General features: G+C 53.2%; 2 protein-coding genes and 1 long non-coding RNA gene across 7 annotated transcripts; 2 read left to right on the forward strand and 1 right to left on the reverse strand.

The window, feature by feature from the left end:
* The first annotated feature begins 5348 nt into the window (after positions 1 to 5348).
* On the forward strand, positions 5349 to 12260 carry TMEM140 (transmembrane protein 140). 4 transcript variants are annotated; one of them, XM_005447422.4, is made up of 5 exons: positions 5349 to 5483; positions 5585 to 5783; positions 8341 to 8458; positions 9045 to 9150; positions 9913 to 12260. In XM_005447422.4, exons 4-5 carry the CDS (start codon positions 9138 to 9140, stop codon positions 10527 to 10529), a joined length of 630 nt encoding a protein of 209 aa, XP_005447479.3. In that variant the 5' UTR covers positions 5349 to 5483; positions 5585 to 5783; positions 8341 to 8458; positions 9045 to 9137; the 3' UTR covers positions 10530 to 12260. The 4 variants fall into 4 exon arrangements, with proteins under 4 accessions (XP_005447479.3, XP_027664197.1, XP_055566553.1 ...); XM_027808396.2 differs by having other exon boundaries at positions 9916 to 12260; XM_055710578.1 differs by having other exon boundaries at positions 8352 to 8458.
* A 380-nt stretch (positions 12261 to 12640) lies between these two features.
* CYREN (cell cycle regulator of NHEJ) lies at positions 12641 to 14098 on the reverse strand. The gene is made up of 3 exons (XM_055710580.1): positions 13659 to 14098; positions 13515 to 13584; positions 12641 to 13161 (listed from the first exon to the last, which is right to left on the reverse strand). Exons 1-3 carry the CDS (start codon positions 13772 to 13774, stop codon positions 12919 to 12921), a joined length of 429 nt encoding a protein of 142 aa, XP_055566555.1. The 5' UTR covers positions 13775 to 14098; the 3' UTR covers positions 12641 to 12918.
* Positions 14099 to 14459: 361 nt separating this feature from the next.
* LOC114016414 (uncharacterized) lies at positions 14460 to 16127 on the forward strand. Of its 2 annotated transcripts, none has more exons than XR_008732283.1 (3): positions 14460 to 14594; positions 14648 to 15855; positions 15992 to 16127. It is a non-coding gene; the product is annotated as an uncharacterized LOC114016414 (long non-coding RNA). The 2 variants fall into 2 exon arrangements; XR_008732284.1 differs by having other exon boundaries at positions 14648 to 15873; positions 15992 to 16118.
* The last annotated feature ends 752 nt before the right edge of the window (positions 16128 to 16879 follow it).

Genomic DNA, 16879 nt, shown 5'->3' on the forward strand with positions numbered 1-16879 from the left:
TACACATGAAGTTTCTCTCACCACATGAAGAAGTATCTCAACTTCTAAATCAGTTTAGTAAGGGAGTCTTTTCCTGAATATAAAGTAACATTTGTCTTAAACAGCATATACTGGTTTTGTGAGGCAGGCTCCACTTGTGGAAAGAGCTCTATGAAGAGCTAAGTCCCCCCTGCTTCTTTTTTGCCTTTTTTCCCCCCCTTCTTCACTCAGTTTCAAAGTTTCCCTAAGATTCTTAAGGAGAAGGATTATTCACCAAGTAGCTGAAGCCATGATTCCTTGATCATAGTAGAAAAACCGGAGTCAGAAGCCACAAAACTGGAGATTTGTAAGCTACAAAAAACATTCCCCCTTTCATTAACAAACCAAACACTTGTTACACTCAAAAACATTTGACATAAAATCCACACAAATAGTCTGTGGAACTCTGCTGAAGGATGTCATGGATGCAAAAATCACATGGATTTAGATGGACATGTACCTTATAGATAGACCACTGGTAGTTTTTGAAGACACATATGGCTTCAGAAATCTCCTCAGCTGAAAAGAGTGAGAATCTGGGAGAGTGCTTGGGAAGAGTATTGCATGTTGGTTCTGTTCCTGCTCTGCCCTGGGCATCCATGCACTGTCACCTTTGAGGCAGGGTGCTGTGATAGATGGCCCCTTTGCCTAAACCAGTATGGCCATTCATGTGTTCTTACATACCTGGGTAATATTTTATTCATTACAGTCATATACCTGCATAGCTTGCATCTTCTTAATTCGTATTGTACATTTACTATGTGTAATGTAGCATTGTACAGACATTTGGGAAAAGAGATTAAAACTATGCTGTTTAAGACAAGTACTGAGTTTTGTCTCCTTTAAATTTCCTAGCATGTAGGATTGCCCAGTAAAGAAGTCAGTGGACTTCCTCTCTCTACCTCATTGCTGTTTCTACAGCATACTCCATTTTAATCCATACATTGGAATCCATTGCTGTAAAATCAGGGGCATCAAATTTTGAGCATTTGAGAGGGCTTGAGCTAGAATCGTCAATAATAGAGAAAAACTAAATTATTTTGTATCTGCAAGAAGGAAGAATTGGCCAAATACTTAAAATGCCAGGTGCCTTAGATGGGTAGAACCTCACACTGCAGCCATTGAGCCATGTTGCTGCAACGGCTCTGGTGCAGGGGGAAAGTAGGGTATGAAGTATACACAGGACAGCAATTGGTAAGCCTTGTTTTTCCACATAGACCAGACCTATCAAATGCAAAGGGAAGCCTACTCATGTCTGAAGTATCAGACAGGACAATTATATTACCCCAGTATTGCTGGAAGGAAATACCCCATACAGCCCCTCTGTTGTGTGTATAAGAGACGAGGAAAAATCGTACTGTGTTACAGCAAGACAAATGCAATAACAAAGAAAAAATTAGACACATAGGCACAAGTCATTATTACAAGGCAACTGGGTCAGCTTTCTGTCAGGGCTAGAACTGGGTGTGAGTATGGTGGAGGAGCACCTTCCAAACTAAAGGCTGCAGACAGGCTGGAAAACGAGTTCTGAGAGCCTTGCATTTGATACCCTGCAGGACTAGGGTTCAGTCTCATGAAATCCAGCAGCACACAAGCAGACAGCACAAAGCCATTTAGCTTTGCACTACCTTGGACTCTGGCTCTCAGGTTGCTTGCAACCTCCTCGTGACAGATATAGGAAGAAAAGCACAGAGCTGGCTTTGTTTCACTGAGATTTATTATTTTTAATTGTCAGTAGGTTACAGATGAGGAAAAAAATAGTAATTTTATGATTGTTTCTGAATAAAAGTGATTTCTAAACAATGTAGAAGAATATGAACTCCAATTCTCACCAGCCTAAGGACTCCCACAGGAATCCCTCAAGTCTGGTACAATAGGACAGTACTAGCTATAGCTCAGAGAGTTTTTGAGTAATTAGAGGGAATGGAGTTCTGCTGTGGATATTCCCTCAGGAATGAGGACCAGGGTCATGATCAACTTCTGGGAAGCAAGTGTAGTAGCTTACTTGTGAAACAGCAGGCTAAAATAAGCAAAACACTTTTCAAGGTCCCAGCTCATCTCGCGCTTTACTTCTGATCCTTAATATTACTAGAACTGCCGACAGTGTTGCTGTGTTTGCTTTAACTGCACCATAAGAAACCAAGAGCTGCAGAGCAGTTCATTCCACTGTAAAGCCATGTGAACATCTTAATGTACACAAGCAATGGTATTTCTATTTCAGGAAACAATCCCAGGAAGAAACAATTGCAAAGGAATTTAGTGGAAGCTGGTTCTGTAGGAAGCGCTTTCCTTTCCCGCCCATACACATCAGGTCCCATCAGCCCAAACACTCCATTCAATTCCTCCTACCTCCGGGCACACATATGTAGAAGCCCTGCTTTCTCCTCTCCCTTCCTGTTCTTTCTCCATGAGACACGTTGATCATCATCCTTCTGCTTACCCCACCCTACACCCATCACATGTATCCTCCCCAACTGCTCCCCCATCAGATAGACTTTGGGAATCAGAAACCAAAGGAGCAGCCAGAGCACGCCCGTAAAATGTCCCTAGGAAAGAGAACAGCAGGGCATATCGCATCCTGCCCAGCCTTCAGGCACAATCTTCCCTGGATAAATGCCTAGAAGGAGAAGGCAGGGGAACTACCTGCCAGAGACACAGCCAAAGGTGTGGAAGGAGGCCTCCAGAATAAGAAGGTCAGCTGGGACCAATGGCAGGTTTTGAGCCAGGGGCTGACTGGACCTCTCCCTGCTGGCAGCCATGCCATCCCAGGAGGCATTACAAGCAGCAAAGACTGAGACCCTGCAGGGGAGGAGACAAAGTGTTTCCAGAGAAGCGCTTCTGCCATAGGTACACAATCAGGCAAGAAGCTCTGGCCGGGAAGACACCATGCTAACATTCCCAAATGCTCTGAGCAGCACAGAAAAGGCCAGAGAGATCGGAGGTGAGTGCAAAAACTAAAGCCAGGATGTGTGGCCATCTGTCGCGCTCATGAAGCCTGAGGTTCAGGAGATGGCAAGGGGATCAGCCACCCCTCTAGGAGGATGGTGGCTGCAGGGAGAAGTGCTGTGGCATGACAAAGCAGGCCCACTGTGGCAGTCATCCTGATTGCTTCAGCAAACAGGACCCCAATGTGACATGAGGATGTTTGTGAAGGAGCTGCTTGTGCCTTCTGCCTGTGGCAGTGGAACAGCAGCTTCCCCTGCAGTGCTGAGGCCAGCTAAGCACCTGAGTCACCAGACCCAAATCATACACCTGTTTCCTTCCTGAATGACAGAAAAGTGAGTGGTGTGAGGCCAAACTGCATGACCGCCCCTCTTGACAGCACAAACATGCCTCCCGTGCCAATGCGTGTTTCTTCATGGGAACAGAGGTCTTGCCTTGTTAGTCTCGGCTCCTTCCCCAATTTCCCAGCCAGCAACTGCAACATTAGATGATGGCCATGTTCAGCCCCAAGGCTTCCAGGTCCCCATCATTCACCACCTGCAGCTCAGCAGCTGTGGCCTGCTAGGCTTTATTTGCTGCAAGCCTTCTGCCCCCACACCTGATTTCTCCCACCATAACCCCTGCTCAAGTAATCTATGATCTGAACCACCTCAATCCAGATCCCTGTCCTTCTCCATGCTAAAATTATTCAATGCACACAGGCCAGACAGGAAGGCACCTCCCCACTCCCACCTGCCTTATGGCTCTATCCATTAAGCTTCTTTTAGGGTTTCCTCCCATATTTCCATTCACTTACCTTGTGCTCTTGGATGTGAGTGTCAATATTACAGGTTCACAATATGTGTACCACCTGGAGGTTTCCAGACTATGCCTAAATGTGGAATCAGTAGGTAGGACTCTGTGAACAGCTTCATGGCTAGCTGTCCCACCTATATCACCCTCCAGCACACACCTCTCCTAACAGACCCACCACGAAGGCTGCTTATAGGACAGGACAAATGGTTCTGGATCTGGCCAGGAGGCCTAAAATAAGAGTTTTGCTCCTTACACCACTTGAGGTTTCAGAGGTGTCGAGGTTTAACCCCGGCTGGTAACTACGTACCGTGCAGCCACTCGCTGGCTCCCCCCTCAGGGGGATGGTGAAGAGAATTGGAAAATGCAGAACTCGAGGGTGGAGATAGAACAATTTAAGAATAGAAATAAAACTAAAAGAACAATAATAATAATAATAATAACAACAACAACAGTTATAATGAAAAGGAGGGAGAAGGGGAGAGGAATGAAATCAAAAGGGATGGGAGAAAAGAAACCAAGTGATGCACAATACAACTGCTCACCACCTGCTGAATGATGCCCAGCCAGTCTCTGATCATATCAGCAGGCCCCAGCCACCACGACTTCTCCTCACCCTCCGCAGTTTATATACCAAGCATGACGCCCCATGGTATGGAATACCTCTTTGGCTAGTTCAGGCCAGCTGACCTGGCTGTGTCCCCTCCCAATTTCCCGTGACCCTCCAGCCCTCCCATCAGCAAGGCCTGTGTTTAAAGGAGAAATTCACACAGACATGGGTACCACTAGGTTTGCTTTAATCACAACTAGGACTTGGGCCACCGCCTCCATGAGTGGCAGAGAACAAAGGGATACAGCACAGCTTATATACACTCATCAAATCATTAGTCAATGTCTGAAGTTTTTAGAAGTTTACTTCGGTCTTGTCAGTTCTGCGAATCCATCAGCTGACTCTGTCCCATTTGATTCATCTATTTGGTTCCAGTCTCTGCCTCGGTTCCAAGGTCCTCCTTGGATCATGATCTTTCTGCTGCTTTAACTCACACAGTCCTTCAAGCACACTCAGTCTTTGAACAAGCAATTCCTATTCACATATGCTGATTTTTTTCTAGAAACACCTGCGTTTCTGAGAGCGCCTGTGTACACAAATTGATCATCTATTGTTTCTCTGTCCTCCCACTGATTAACTTGACTAAGTTTTAAACCAGCCTTGGATTAGGGCTATACAAGGGATGAAGCCTGGTTCTGCCATTTAGCAGCTTCAGCACTTTAAATTTCTTAATTAAAAATACATTTTCTTTAACAGTCTGAAAAACTAAAGTCCTTGACTTTGTACAAGCATTACCCAGCAACAATGAAAACCATCAGTGTGCTATCAGCATTGCTCTCACACCAAATCCAAAACGCAGCACTGCACCAGCTACTAAGAAGAAAACTAACTCTGTCCCAGCTGAGAGCAGGGCAGCAGGTTTCCCGTCACGCCAGGCAGCGGGCCGCTCTCCCCCGCGCGCTGCCTGCACCCGCGCCCTGCCTGCGGGCGGGAGGGAGCTCGGCTCTAGGGAGGAGAGGGCGGGCAGCAGCGTGCAGAGTGGTCAGTGAACTCTGACAGTGCTGCAGTACCGGGGTCAGCGCTGGGACGGTCAGTCACCTCTACTGAAGCGTCCCAATAAAACGAACTCATCTCAGTCCCCGTAGACGCCCAAGCCCCTCTAGCAGCACAGCTTTCCTGGGTGAGTTTAGCCCCATCTGGGAGAAGAAAGTGGAAAGTGCAACCCTGCCCCTGGCTCGACCGGCTGCGGCTGGGCTCAGTTTGTTTTCTGGCTCTATTTAGATGACGCAGTATCAGGGAGGAGCACTGCATCAAGCTACCGTGGCCCTCAAAACCGAAAGAGAAAGCAGCGACAGCTGCCTTCGACGCAAGAGGGCCTGTGGTGTCAGCGCCCAGGCAGCACCAGACCCAGCAGCAGGCACGAACCCGCTCAGCCCTCTCCAGCGCCTTTCAGCTCCACACACAGCCAGATGGGCAGCCCGTAAGTATCCTCCACTGAGTCAGTCCCTGCAGAGGAGTGGTAGAGGATTTATAGAGGAATGACGGCAGTTTAATTAACATTGATAATATACAGCTGTGGGCTGGCTTCAGGGGCCGTGGGTTGGTTGACGTGGATAATGTGCAGCTGTGGCTGGTTCCTGCTAAGTAGTTAAATAGCTGTAAGGGGTACAGAAGAGGAGTTCTGGATGAAGAGAGACCTAGAAGAAGCAGAGGGAGGAGAGAGTGCACCCTGGATGTAGGAAAGACAAGGAGAAGAAGGGGGCCCAGATGAGAAGAGGCTGGCTGGAAGAGGAGCTGGAGAAAGAAGACTCTGGATGCAGCAGAGGCAAGAAGCAGGGTGGACTGGCCTGAAGAGGATGAAGGAAGCAACAGCACAGACAGTAGATGAACTTTTGAAACCTTGTTGGGGGTTGGTGGCTGTGTTGGTGAAAGGTGTGGGAACTACTTATTGAAGTTAACCTGGTATGTCATGGTAAAAGCCTTGTTGCAGCTGGCTAGTTTTGATAGTGCTGCAACAAGTCCTCCACCTTCTCAATGCTGCTGGCATTGGGAGTTGCTGCCAGAAGTGGTACTGCAGGGTGCTAATGTCTGGGAGGCAGCAGGCCCTTCCATAGTTGTAGGACATTCTTGGGGCAGTTCCTCTGCAGCCTGGTCTGCATCCCGCTGGCTGTTTTCTGTTTGCCAGCAATCAATCCTTAGCTTGTCAGCAGCCTTTCTTCACCTACGGTTTCCCTGCAGCTAATCCTGTCCACGGGGAAAGAGGGATCCTGGGGAGGAGTGGGTGGCTTGAAGGAAAGATGCTAAGTCCAAAGCTGTCTTCCTTTCCTACCACTCTTGCATGGCATCACTCTCCTTAGCAGCTGGGGAGGGGGAATGCAGGCAAGCAGTCTTCTGTGGAGCTCTTCGGTGCAAGAGAAAATGCCTGTTCCCTCACCCCTCTGCATTCAGCCTGTTCACTGCAGCAGGGTCCATCGGCTCCACAGATATGTTCATTCCTGCACAGAGGCCAGCTCCTGTGCTGGAGCTGTGTGCCTTGGCCTCCCTGTCCCACTGCCTTCGGCCAGCACTCGCTGAGGGGCACGCACAGCTCCAGCCTGGGAAGGTGCTCACCCACCTACCAGCTGGCAGAGGGAAGGGCTCTGCTGTCCTGGCAGCACAGAGGGTCCCTACAAGCCCCATCTCGCACACAGACACCCCAGGGAGCTCCAGAGCTGTGTGCACAGAGCCCCTCTCTGCCTGGGAAACTGAGACACAGAGCTTCCCCCAAGGTGAAGTCCAGTGCTTCCAGTGATGCCTGCCCAGAAACGAGGAGGGGCTGAAGCCAGGCAAGGGCTCATGGCATTGTGCTTGCTTTCCTCTTTCTTGCACCTTTGAGGTAGAGCTGCAGATGCTCTGTCTGAAGGCACAGGCAACACCATAGAGGTAGAGGGGGCTGTGGATGTCTGGGAAAAGCCCCAGCTGGACACCAGGTGACAGCTCTTTACTGTTTATCTCCTGCTTCTCAGCCAGGCTGCCCTCAAACTAGCCTCAGGGCCAAGCTGAAGAGCTCACAGGTGCCAAGTCTGTGGCTGTGCTGGTGGCAGGTCTCTGCTTTCATTGCCAATCTGTAGGTCACCTCCAAGCCAGCTGTGTGCTGTCTGCCCCAGCTGGCATAGGGCACACACACCAAGCATTTTTTTTGTCCCTTGTCACAGTCATGGCCTTTCCAGCCTTGGAAAGTCACAGTCATGCCTGCTGGGCTGGGGAGGCTGCAGGAGGCTGAGGGGCAAATCTGCCTGCAATCTGGCAGAGTGAATAGGGGGGCATTGCTGGGAAAAGAAACTAGGTCCTTATAGACGTGAGCCTGAAAGCAGAGGAGAGGGCAGATACACCATGGGATTTCCTCAGGCCTTCACACATGTGGAGATCACATAGCAGTGCAGAGTCTCTGAGGTGGCTCACCTCCACTCCTGCCATATAGTTCCACAAACCTGCTAGGAATTTATTTCTCTGTCCACTCTCTACTAAACATGTGCAACTAGGACAGTTTTTTAATTGCTTTTGTATTTTATGGAAGAGTGTGCATGGTGCTGCTAAATAAAAGATAACGTGAGATGGTGGAACACAAAGCCCATCTTCCTAGGAGTCTGCCTTCCTTAGGAAACCAGTCTAAAGAAATATGACAGCAAGAGTTGGCAGGTAGACAGGGCCAGGATCTGGCTGGGCTGTCCCAGTCCCAGCTCTGAGTTCTGACAGAAATCCTGGGGAGATGGTCAGGTGACCAAGAGCCCCCTCCAAATGAAACTTGTTCTCCCTTTGAGGGCTGTGAGGCAGGATGGCGAGGAGAATGGTACGTGGATGTGAGCCCCTGTGGGACAGCGAGAGAAGAGCTGCAACAACTGGCTGCAGGAGAGCACATGTAAAGACAGACAAACCAAGAAGCAATACCAGGGGCAAGACAAACCCTGGTGAAATTACATGTGTGTGAGGTCTCATTCTCCTACATGCTCTGGGCCCAAGCACGGATATTTTCCTGGTCATTTGTGTCTTCATTGTAGATTCAGAACAGTGGGCATCCTCCATGTGACCTTCCAGTCTCTCCAGAAGCCTGTTGTGAAGAAGACCTCCAAGGGAAGCTACAAGAAGTAGTGAAGTATTCATCAGGGGAGGAGACAGGTCGGTGTCTGGATGCTGTGACTCCCTTCCATAGTGTGTGTGTGTGCTCCTGCTGACAGTGATTGTGTGGAGGAGGAGTTTGGGACACAGAAGCTTTATCTCTGTGCACATTAAACATTGGTGCCCCACTCCCAAGCATCTGGGGAGGCGAGGATTGGGAGTGGGATGATGAAGGGTCTCTATAGTCACCAGCACTGCAGTTAGGCACCAGGTACAGATTGACCTGGCACTCTAAAAACTCAGAGACTGTACCAAATCATAAGCAGCTGTGGGGTGATGGCCTGGGGCATCTAGGACATCAGGATGATATACTGGGCAATGGGCAGCGGAGGGAAGAAGTGGGACTGAAGTTGTGAACTTCTTGAGGCAAGGTGATAAATGATTCACAGGAGATAATGCTTGGCAGAGGCTGGAAGGGGGTTGTCTGCAGAGCCTCAAGCCAGATGCTGAGCTTGAAACCAAGGTCTCTTGAATTCTTTGCCCTGTGGTTGTGCCACTGTACAAACCTGGGTGGACAGTGCTGCAATGCCTCGTGGCTCTTGCAGCCAGGGATACCCCTTCCTGATGCCACTTCCCTGTTTCTCAGCACAAAGCAGAAGCCTGCAAGTGGACACTGAGGACAGCCCACATTTCTGGGAGAGGAGCAGGGAGTCCAGCCGGTCAGAGAGGAGCGAGGAAGATGGCAGTTGCAGGTCTGTCTCTGTAGCACCCATTTTCCTGGGCCTCAGAGGAGGTCAAGTGGCTGTGGGTGGGTCTGCGGTGGACAATTGTCTGCCCACACGAAGCATCAGTCCTCAGGCAACCGGGACAGAGTAGCACCGTGTCTGACAGCCTCAGTGGGGAGCAGGGCTGCAGGCAATCAGCCCTGCTGTGCCCATAAATGTACGGCAGCAAAAGCCTCAGGGGCATGTGGATTCGGGAAACTGTGATATCAGTGGCATTGGTTGTTCCAGTGCTGGGGGGGTGGGGCGGCAGGGGGAGCCCTGCACTTCAAACCCTGTCATGCCTGCATTTTAGCCAGTAGTCCAAAGATCACAAAGGATGTCCTTATCTGACCAGAACTGGAAAAAAAAACATTTTCCCAGAATAGCTCTTAACCCCCTCCTTACCAGATAGCAGTGTTTTGCTGCCCTCCCATCACTGCAGTTCGCTGACAGATGCCTTTCTTGTCCAATGTGAGACCATGGTGCAAAGGGCATGTGTGGGGATAAGGGAACTCTACTGTCCTCCCAGTGCTGGTCCACGTAGGGGACATCATTAAGCCACCTTTGCATGACCAAAAAATGCATCCCCCTCAACCCAGTAACACATGCACAGCAGAGGCAGGACTGAGACACTCTGGCTTTACTTGCAAAGGAAGTCCCAAGACCTCAGTGACACAGGCTCACTGCCCATCTTGGGAAGGGTGCCATAACACGCAACCACCAAGAGGTCCCCCACTTTGTGTTTTGCAGTAGGTGTCCCCACAGCAGACTTTACCATGATACCAAGAAAGCTTGTGGGCACCAGGATGGGTCTGCTGCAACAGAGGTGCACCAGGCACCTGCTCTGTGCACTGACCCTCCTGGAGGCTGCCGGCACCTCGGCCTTAATGTTCTACGCACTGCTATGGGAAGCCGGGAACCTGGTCAACCTCCCTGAAAAACGCATTGGCTTTTACAACTTCTGCCTGTGGAATGAGACAGCCGGGGAGCTGCAGTGCCTGGACTACAGGCATCTGCAGGTGATGGGCATCAGCCTACTAGGAATGGCACTATCCAGGGTGTGTGTGTATGGCTGCCTGGTCTTCAGCATCTTCTACCCCATTTTTGTTGCACATGTGAAGTGCACAGAGGAGCAAAAGGGATGGAAGGTGATCCTCACCGTACTCGTCATCAAGCTGACAATCCTGTCTGGCGGCCTGGGTATATTTCTTTTCCAAACCTCGCACTGGATTCACCCCTCTGATTTCACTGGAGGCTTCCTGGCACTGCTTGGGACTTACGCTCTGCTACTGCTCCAAATTGTCACTGCCACTATACACCTCAGCTGGGCCAAGCACACAACCCCATATCAAAGCTGTTTGTACTGAGGAGGCCCTGCCCATTGAGATTTGACAATGAAGAAGATGCAAGAGGTATTGATAACCTGATTTAAAACAGTAATCCCACTGCAGTTTTAGTCACTGGCAGGAATTTCATCCTTGGTCCAAAGGCCCATGTCCAGCCATGCTCTGGCACGTAGTTGTGTGCGGCGCACCCCTGCAGTGAGCAGGCAGCAGCCACCAACACCCACAGCACAGCATGGAAGCTTCCCAGGAACTGCAGCACGTAACACACTCCTCAGCCTGGGACAAAGCATCAAAGTGACAGCATTTCTGGTGCTGAACCAGAAGACAGTGAAGGAGACAGATGAGAATGAGCACACAGTGGACACAGCTCTGGCCATACCTAGCTGTCCTGGTTTCAGCTGGCATAGAGTTATTTTCTTCTTAGTAGCTGGTGCAGTTTTTGGATTTGGTATGAGAGCAATGTTGATAGCACACTGATGTTTTTAGTTGTTGATAGTTAATGTTTACACCAAGTCAAGGACTTTTTAGTTTCCTGGGCCCTGCCAGTGAGAGGGCTGGAGGGGCATGGGGAACTGGGAGGGGGCACAGCCAGGGCAGGAGACCCAAACTAGCCAAAGGGATATTCCATACCATATGGCATCATGCTGAGTATATAAGCTGAGGAAAGGAGAAGAAAAGGGGGGGGGGGGGGACACACTTGGCATTATGGTGTTTGTTTTCCTAAGTAACCATTGTGTGTGATGGAGCCCTGCATTCCTGGAGGTGGCTGAACACCTGCCTGCTGATGGGAAGTTGCGAATGAATTCCTTGTTTTGCTCTGCTTGCATGTGCAACTTTTGCTTTACTTATAAAACTGTATCTCAACTCACAAGTTTTGCCACTTTTTCGATCCTCTCCCCCATCCCACTGTGGGGGCACTGAGAAAGCAACTGTGTGTGGCTTGGTTACTGGCTGGAGTTAAACCACAACACTAGCCTAAGTATAGGCAGAGAAGCAAACAGGCTTCCTCTCTTGGAGATGCCCAAACAGACACTGCTCCTTCGTCACCTGCTGTAGTGGAGGTTCACTGACTAGGGATGCCTTCGAGGGAGCTGTGGCTTCACACTGCCATCACAGCAGTGACAGCCCCAGAGATACACTGGAAATACCCTATTCAGCAGGAGTATCTGTATTTCAACTGCTGGAATAATATCTAGAGGGACTCTGCCTTAGTTCTTTAGGGTGAAGTGGCCCACATCCAACCCCAGCAGCAGCAGAGCACCTGGAGAGGCAGCCTAACAAGTTGCTGAACAGCCCTAATAAGGAGGGTTTCCATGAGAAAATTGAATATTTTGGTGCAGAGCCCCAGGTTTGTCCCTGCTGGTATTAAAGGGCTGAGCCCAGCACTCCAGCAGCCTTTGAGACTGCAGGAGAATGGGTTCTGTGGAGGGCAGTTCACCGTAAAGCTAGCTCAGACCAACACGTGCCTGGTGCAAGTCTGTGCTCAGGGAGCAGTGCCAGGGCTGCCAAACGACAGGTGCAGTGCGCCAGCTGGGCCATCGTTGCCAGCACTGGATGGAGTCTCTCTGCTGTGGCAGTGCATAGCACTGTTCCACGCCATGTCTGTAACCTTGCACGAAGTGCCTGCTTCGCCTTCCATCCCCTTTGGGGACATGAGGGTCCACTTTCTCTCCTGGTGCAGACTTGGTGGGAATGTGGCTGCTGATGCTGGTTTGACCGATTTTTTATTTCAATAAAGTCTCTCACACCTGCCCTGGACTCATGTGGTTTGTTCAGCCCCCCTTAGGACCAGGAAGAGGATGCTAAGCCATCCTCATGCCTTCCTAAACCCCCACGCACACTACCATGGGCTCAGCTCCCTCAGGATAGACCCTGCTCCCGCCCGTCTGCTCCCACCCATGCCTTCTTCAGCTTATAGGAAGCCTGGCCTGAGCCTGGAGACAAATTCAGTGTCCCCAAAGGGGACAGCCTGCCACGGCCCACTGTAGCTATCACAGAAGGACCGCAAGAACAAGGGAGACCCAAGGCTGACCACAGCTATCCAGCTCTGCAGAGCCAGCAAAGACCTTCAAGGCCAGCAATTCCCTGCTCCCCTTCAGTCCCAGCAGGGACCTGCCAAAAGGACACTCACAGAAACCCACATGTCCTCTTTAATCTCTCCATGCTCTGAGATGCCAAACAGAAATGAACATAAACTACTCCGGAGCCAAATCCCACTGAACCCAGCACACAGTGGGAGAAGCGAGTACCCCCTTCCTTTTCCCCCATGGCCTCCACCAGCTCCACAAGCCACCAACACGGCAGATACACGGCCCATGCCAGGCCGTCCCCCCACCATCCTCAGTGCTGGGGGAGGGGACACTCTCCCCACTGTCCCCTTTGCTTCCGGGGAGCCTCAGAGAAGGCAACGTTAGCTGAAAAATATCTCCCTGACATATTTCAGAGCATCGTCCTCGGAGTCCTCCCAGCCTGCCAACGCCGCGCCGGCACGCGCCCCAGGGGCTGGAGGGGCCGGCGGAGCGGGGCCGCGGTCACTGCCTGCCCCCGCGCTGGCTGTGCCTGCGGGAGCCGCGCTCGGTGGTGGCTGAAGCTCCCGCTCCTCTCCGCTCCCGGCCGGGGCCTTCTCTTCACCTTCCTCCTCGCGGTCCAGGTTCTAACCAAAGAGAACAACCAGGCCGGGCTGCGCGCCCGGGAGCACCCGGGGAGGCGGGGGCCACCCCACCGCCCCTGCGGGCCACCCCGCGTCGGTCCCGGTCCGCCGCGGAGGCGGTTTCCGGGGCGGCCAAGGGGCAAAGGCACCGGCCCCGGCAGCCTCAGGGAAGGGGACAAGGGGACTGGGAAAGGCGGGCGGCGCCCGGCAGCGCCCCCAGACCCGCCTCCCGGAGAGGGCCGCCGGGGAGCCGGCGGCGGCGCGTTCCCTGCCCGCGTCCCGCAGCCCTCCTGCCCGCCCGGCCGCGCTCGGGTGCGACCAGGGCCGCGTCCCCGCCCCTAGGGAGCCGGGCTCACCTCGGCCAGGACCGCCAGGGCAACGTCCACCAGCTCCGCCTCGTTCATGCAGTGCACCACGGCCGCCGCCCTGGACACCGCACGGGGAGACACTCAGCGCGCCAGGGCCCGGCCTCGCCCGCCCCCACGTCACAGCGGCCCTACCTGGGCCCCGCCGCCGCCCGCCGCCGAGCGGCCTTAGGAGGCGCCGCCGCCGCCCGCTCGTCCCTCGCCGCCACCATCCACGCCGGGAGGAGCCGCCGCCGCCCACCCGCCGCCATGCCCCGTGCCGCCGGCCGGAGGGGGCGGGGGGGAGACGGGGCGGGCCCGGGAGCCGCGCCGCGCCGCCAGCGGGAAGCGCCGGGCCGAGCCGCGTCCGCGCAGCACGGCGGGGCGGGGCGGAGCGCTGCCGGACAGCCGTCTGCCGCCAGTCCCCTGCCTCGCTACAGCGGGGCTGCAGGCGAGCAGCAAAACAACCACAACGCCCCCAAAACCCGACAGGACAGGAGCCGGCGCTCGCTCGGGCCGGGCAGCCGGGCGGGAGGCGCGGGCGGGTGCGGGGCTGCGGGGAGAGGCCGGCGGGTGGGCGGGGCGGGCAGATGCGCTGGGCTGGCGTACTTTACTCCAAAACCTCACCCGATGCACAGAGGGCTGCATCCTTCAACATTCGAACAAAGGAGCAAAGCGGGCTCCGCAGCAGCAGCTGTGCAAACGGCACCTTTCCGCAGACGTATTCCTGGGCCCCCGCCCCGGCCCCCCCACGGCGGAGGCAGAGCCCGCTCTCCCCACGCCCCCGCCGCGCTGCCGCTGTTAGGCCGCCCCCTGCCGGCACTCGGTGCTGTCGCCGCCGCGTCAGGACGGGCGGCGCGTCGGGGGCTGCGAGCCGCGGCCGCCTCTCGGGGCGGGCTCCGCTCTTGTCGCCCTCTCCCCGCCCCGCCCGCGGCCCGACACAGCCCGCCGGACGCCTCCCGCGGCTGCTGCGCCCGGGGCGGGCCGTGCCCCCGTCCCCGCCGCACGCAGAGGCGGCCCGGACTCCTCAGGGGGAGCGCGGGCCGGCAGCGGTTCCGCGCCCTGCGCCGCCGGGGCCTCGGGCGAAGGGCCGTGGCGGGTGCACAGCCCCAGCGGCGCTGCGGGCGGAGTAGACTCCGCCCCAGCGGGCGGGACGCGGAGCGGTGAGGGGCAGGCGGAGCCCGTCGCAAAGCCTGCGCCCACCCTGCCTGGCAGAGCAGAAGGCCCAGCAGCAGCTGACAGCTCTTGCTTTGGGACAACCGCTGGCTTTCCCATGGGTGCACCTGCACCGACCAGAGTAGGCAGGGTCCTTCACCATGTGGGAGGTGATGAGGCCAAACCACTCTGGCCTGTAGGAGAATGATAACCTGTCACTTGGATGCAGGACTCGAGGGATAGAGATAGGCAGAATGAAATTAACACAGCAGCATCACTATTCTTACCCCATTTGTAGGTGTCTTGCCAGTAGTAAGAGCAGAGCAAGAGGAATATGACTCTCCTTTTGATTCTGAGGTACCTTCTCTAAAGGAGGCAGGGGGGCCCCACTGGGCTTGCTTGCTTTTGGGCTCATTTCCCTTTGCTGCTACCTGTTCAGAAGGAGGACCCTGACATGCTGTTGCTACAGGCAAACTGTTCTCAAAGTGAGGTCGAGCTAATAACCTGGGTCTCCCAGCAGCTGACCTCAGAGCTGGATTTCTAGTATAGGATTGAAGCAGTAAGGCTTCCAGCCTGTTGCAATCCTCCGAAATCCCAGAAGGCTGGCGCTTGTCAGGGTTGCTGGCTTTCCATGTCACAGCTCTCTTCTCCAGCTCCAGTCAGTGTCAAATGTTTACCTGTAGGGCCTACAGTCTAGATGCTTAGCTTCTGTCTAGGTCCTCTTATCCTGGCCAGGTGTACTCTGGCCCATTTCGAAAGCCCTGCTCAAGAGAGAGATGCCTAACATGCTGATTGTTGGCCCTTTTCATTCTTTCTGTCACCTGTTACGTTGTTACATGACTTGGCTGAAATGGGAGCTCTGTGCATAGAGGCGGTTGAGGAGCCTGTGCCAGTTCTCATGTGTGTTTTTTTAAATTATGCAGATAGATTCTGAAGGTCCCAGGAAAATGTCAGCCAGCATGCTGCTTCCAGCTGCAGACAGACACAGAGCAGGCATGCAGCCTGTTGGAAAGGAGCATGGCAATGGTAATCTGATGGACTAAATGGTTACCTTTGTAAGCTTCTCTGAAGTGAAGCAGATGGGGGAAAAGCCAAGTAAAATAAGCGCTCACAGCAGCCTTGTGCTTCTTACCTCCTTTGTAGGTGTACTGCCAGCAGCAGGAGCAGAGCAAAAGGAAGACTGACTCCTGAGAATGAGGTACTTTTTCTTCCAGAGGTAATGTATTACCAGTGGCAGAAGTCACACTTCTGCAGCCCCAGTGCTGTAATGCAGCATGGTGCTGTAGTGTTGCTGGGAGTTCCTTTCCCCACTGTCTGTGTTCTTGCTCACTGAGGTTTCTGCGCTGGTGAGAGAAGAGATTCAGCTAAAGAAGGATGCTTCAAATCAAGCAAGTTATTGAGGTGACAGACAGGTGACTGTTAGAGGCTGATGCATGTATTCGTGAATAGAGCCTGTCAGCGTACAGTTCTTGCTACTGAGTTCATGTCGGAGTGCTGCTCAGAGGAAGTGACTGAACGTGGGCCTGAACTGTATTGAGTTCAGCAACTGTATTGAGACCTCCTTTTGACAGGAGTGCGCTGGGCCCATGAGCTGGAGGTGAGTTCTGGTGGCTTATTTGTGCCACAGAGAGGCTGTGGATTCTCCATGCTTGGAGATGCTCTAAACTGGATATGGCCCTGTGCAACCTGCCCTGACTGACCCTACTTCGAGCAGGGCAGGGACAGACAACATGAGGACGCTTTCAGCCTCAATGATGCTGTGCTTTCAAGGCACAAATGTCTCCAGTGATCTGAAAATTTCACACTGCAGGCCTGGTTTTATGCAGTCAGACTTTCTGCCTGCTTTAATGAGCTTCTGCCTGAGCCTGACCTCATCTGAGCTGTAACTATAGTCTTCCTTGGGCTATATCCAACACCTTCAGGCACAAAGGTGGCAACAACCACCTTGGACACAAAGTCAGGGTGGGAGTTGTGATGCCACCAGTGAAGAATAGCTGTAGAGTTAGCCAAGCTAATCTTGATTTCCAGCCCCCAGGTTGTAACCTGGAAGTGGAGAAGAACCACCACACTCCAGTTCTGGCTGGGCAGCAGTGGAAGCTGCCAGCTATGGAGGTTCTCCTGGCCTTGCCCTCATCTCTCCAAATGCAAGGAGAAAGGCAGAGCTAGGCATTACAACTTTGACAAGTCACTCTTCACAAATACACCAAAGCACACAAAACAGA

Source organism: Falco cherrug, chromosome 5 (genome assembly GCF_023634085.1).
Source record: "Falco cherrug isolate bFalChe1 chromosome 5, bFalChe1.pri, whole genome shotgun sequence".
In the NCBI taxonomy this organism is placed as follows: domain Eukaryota; kingdom Metazoa; phylum Chordata; class Aves; order Falconiformes; family Falconidae; genus Falco; species Falco cherrug.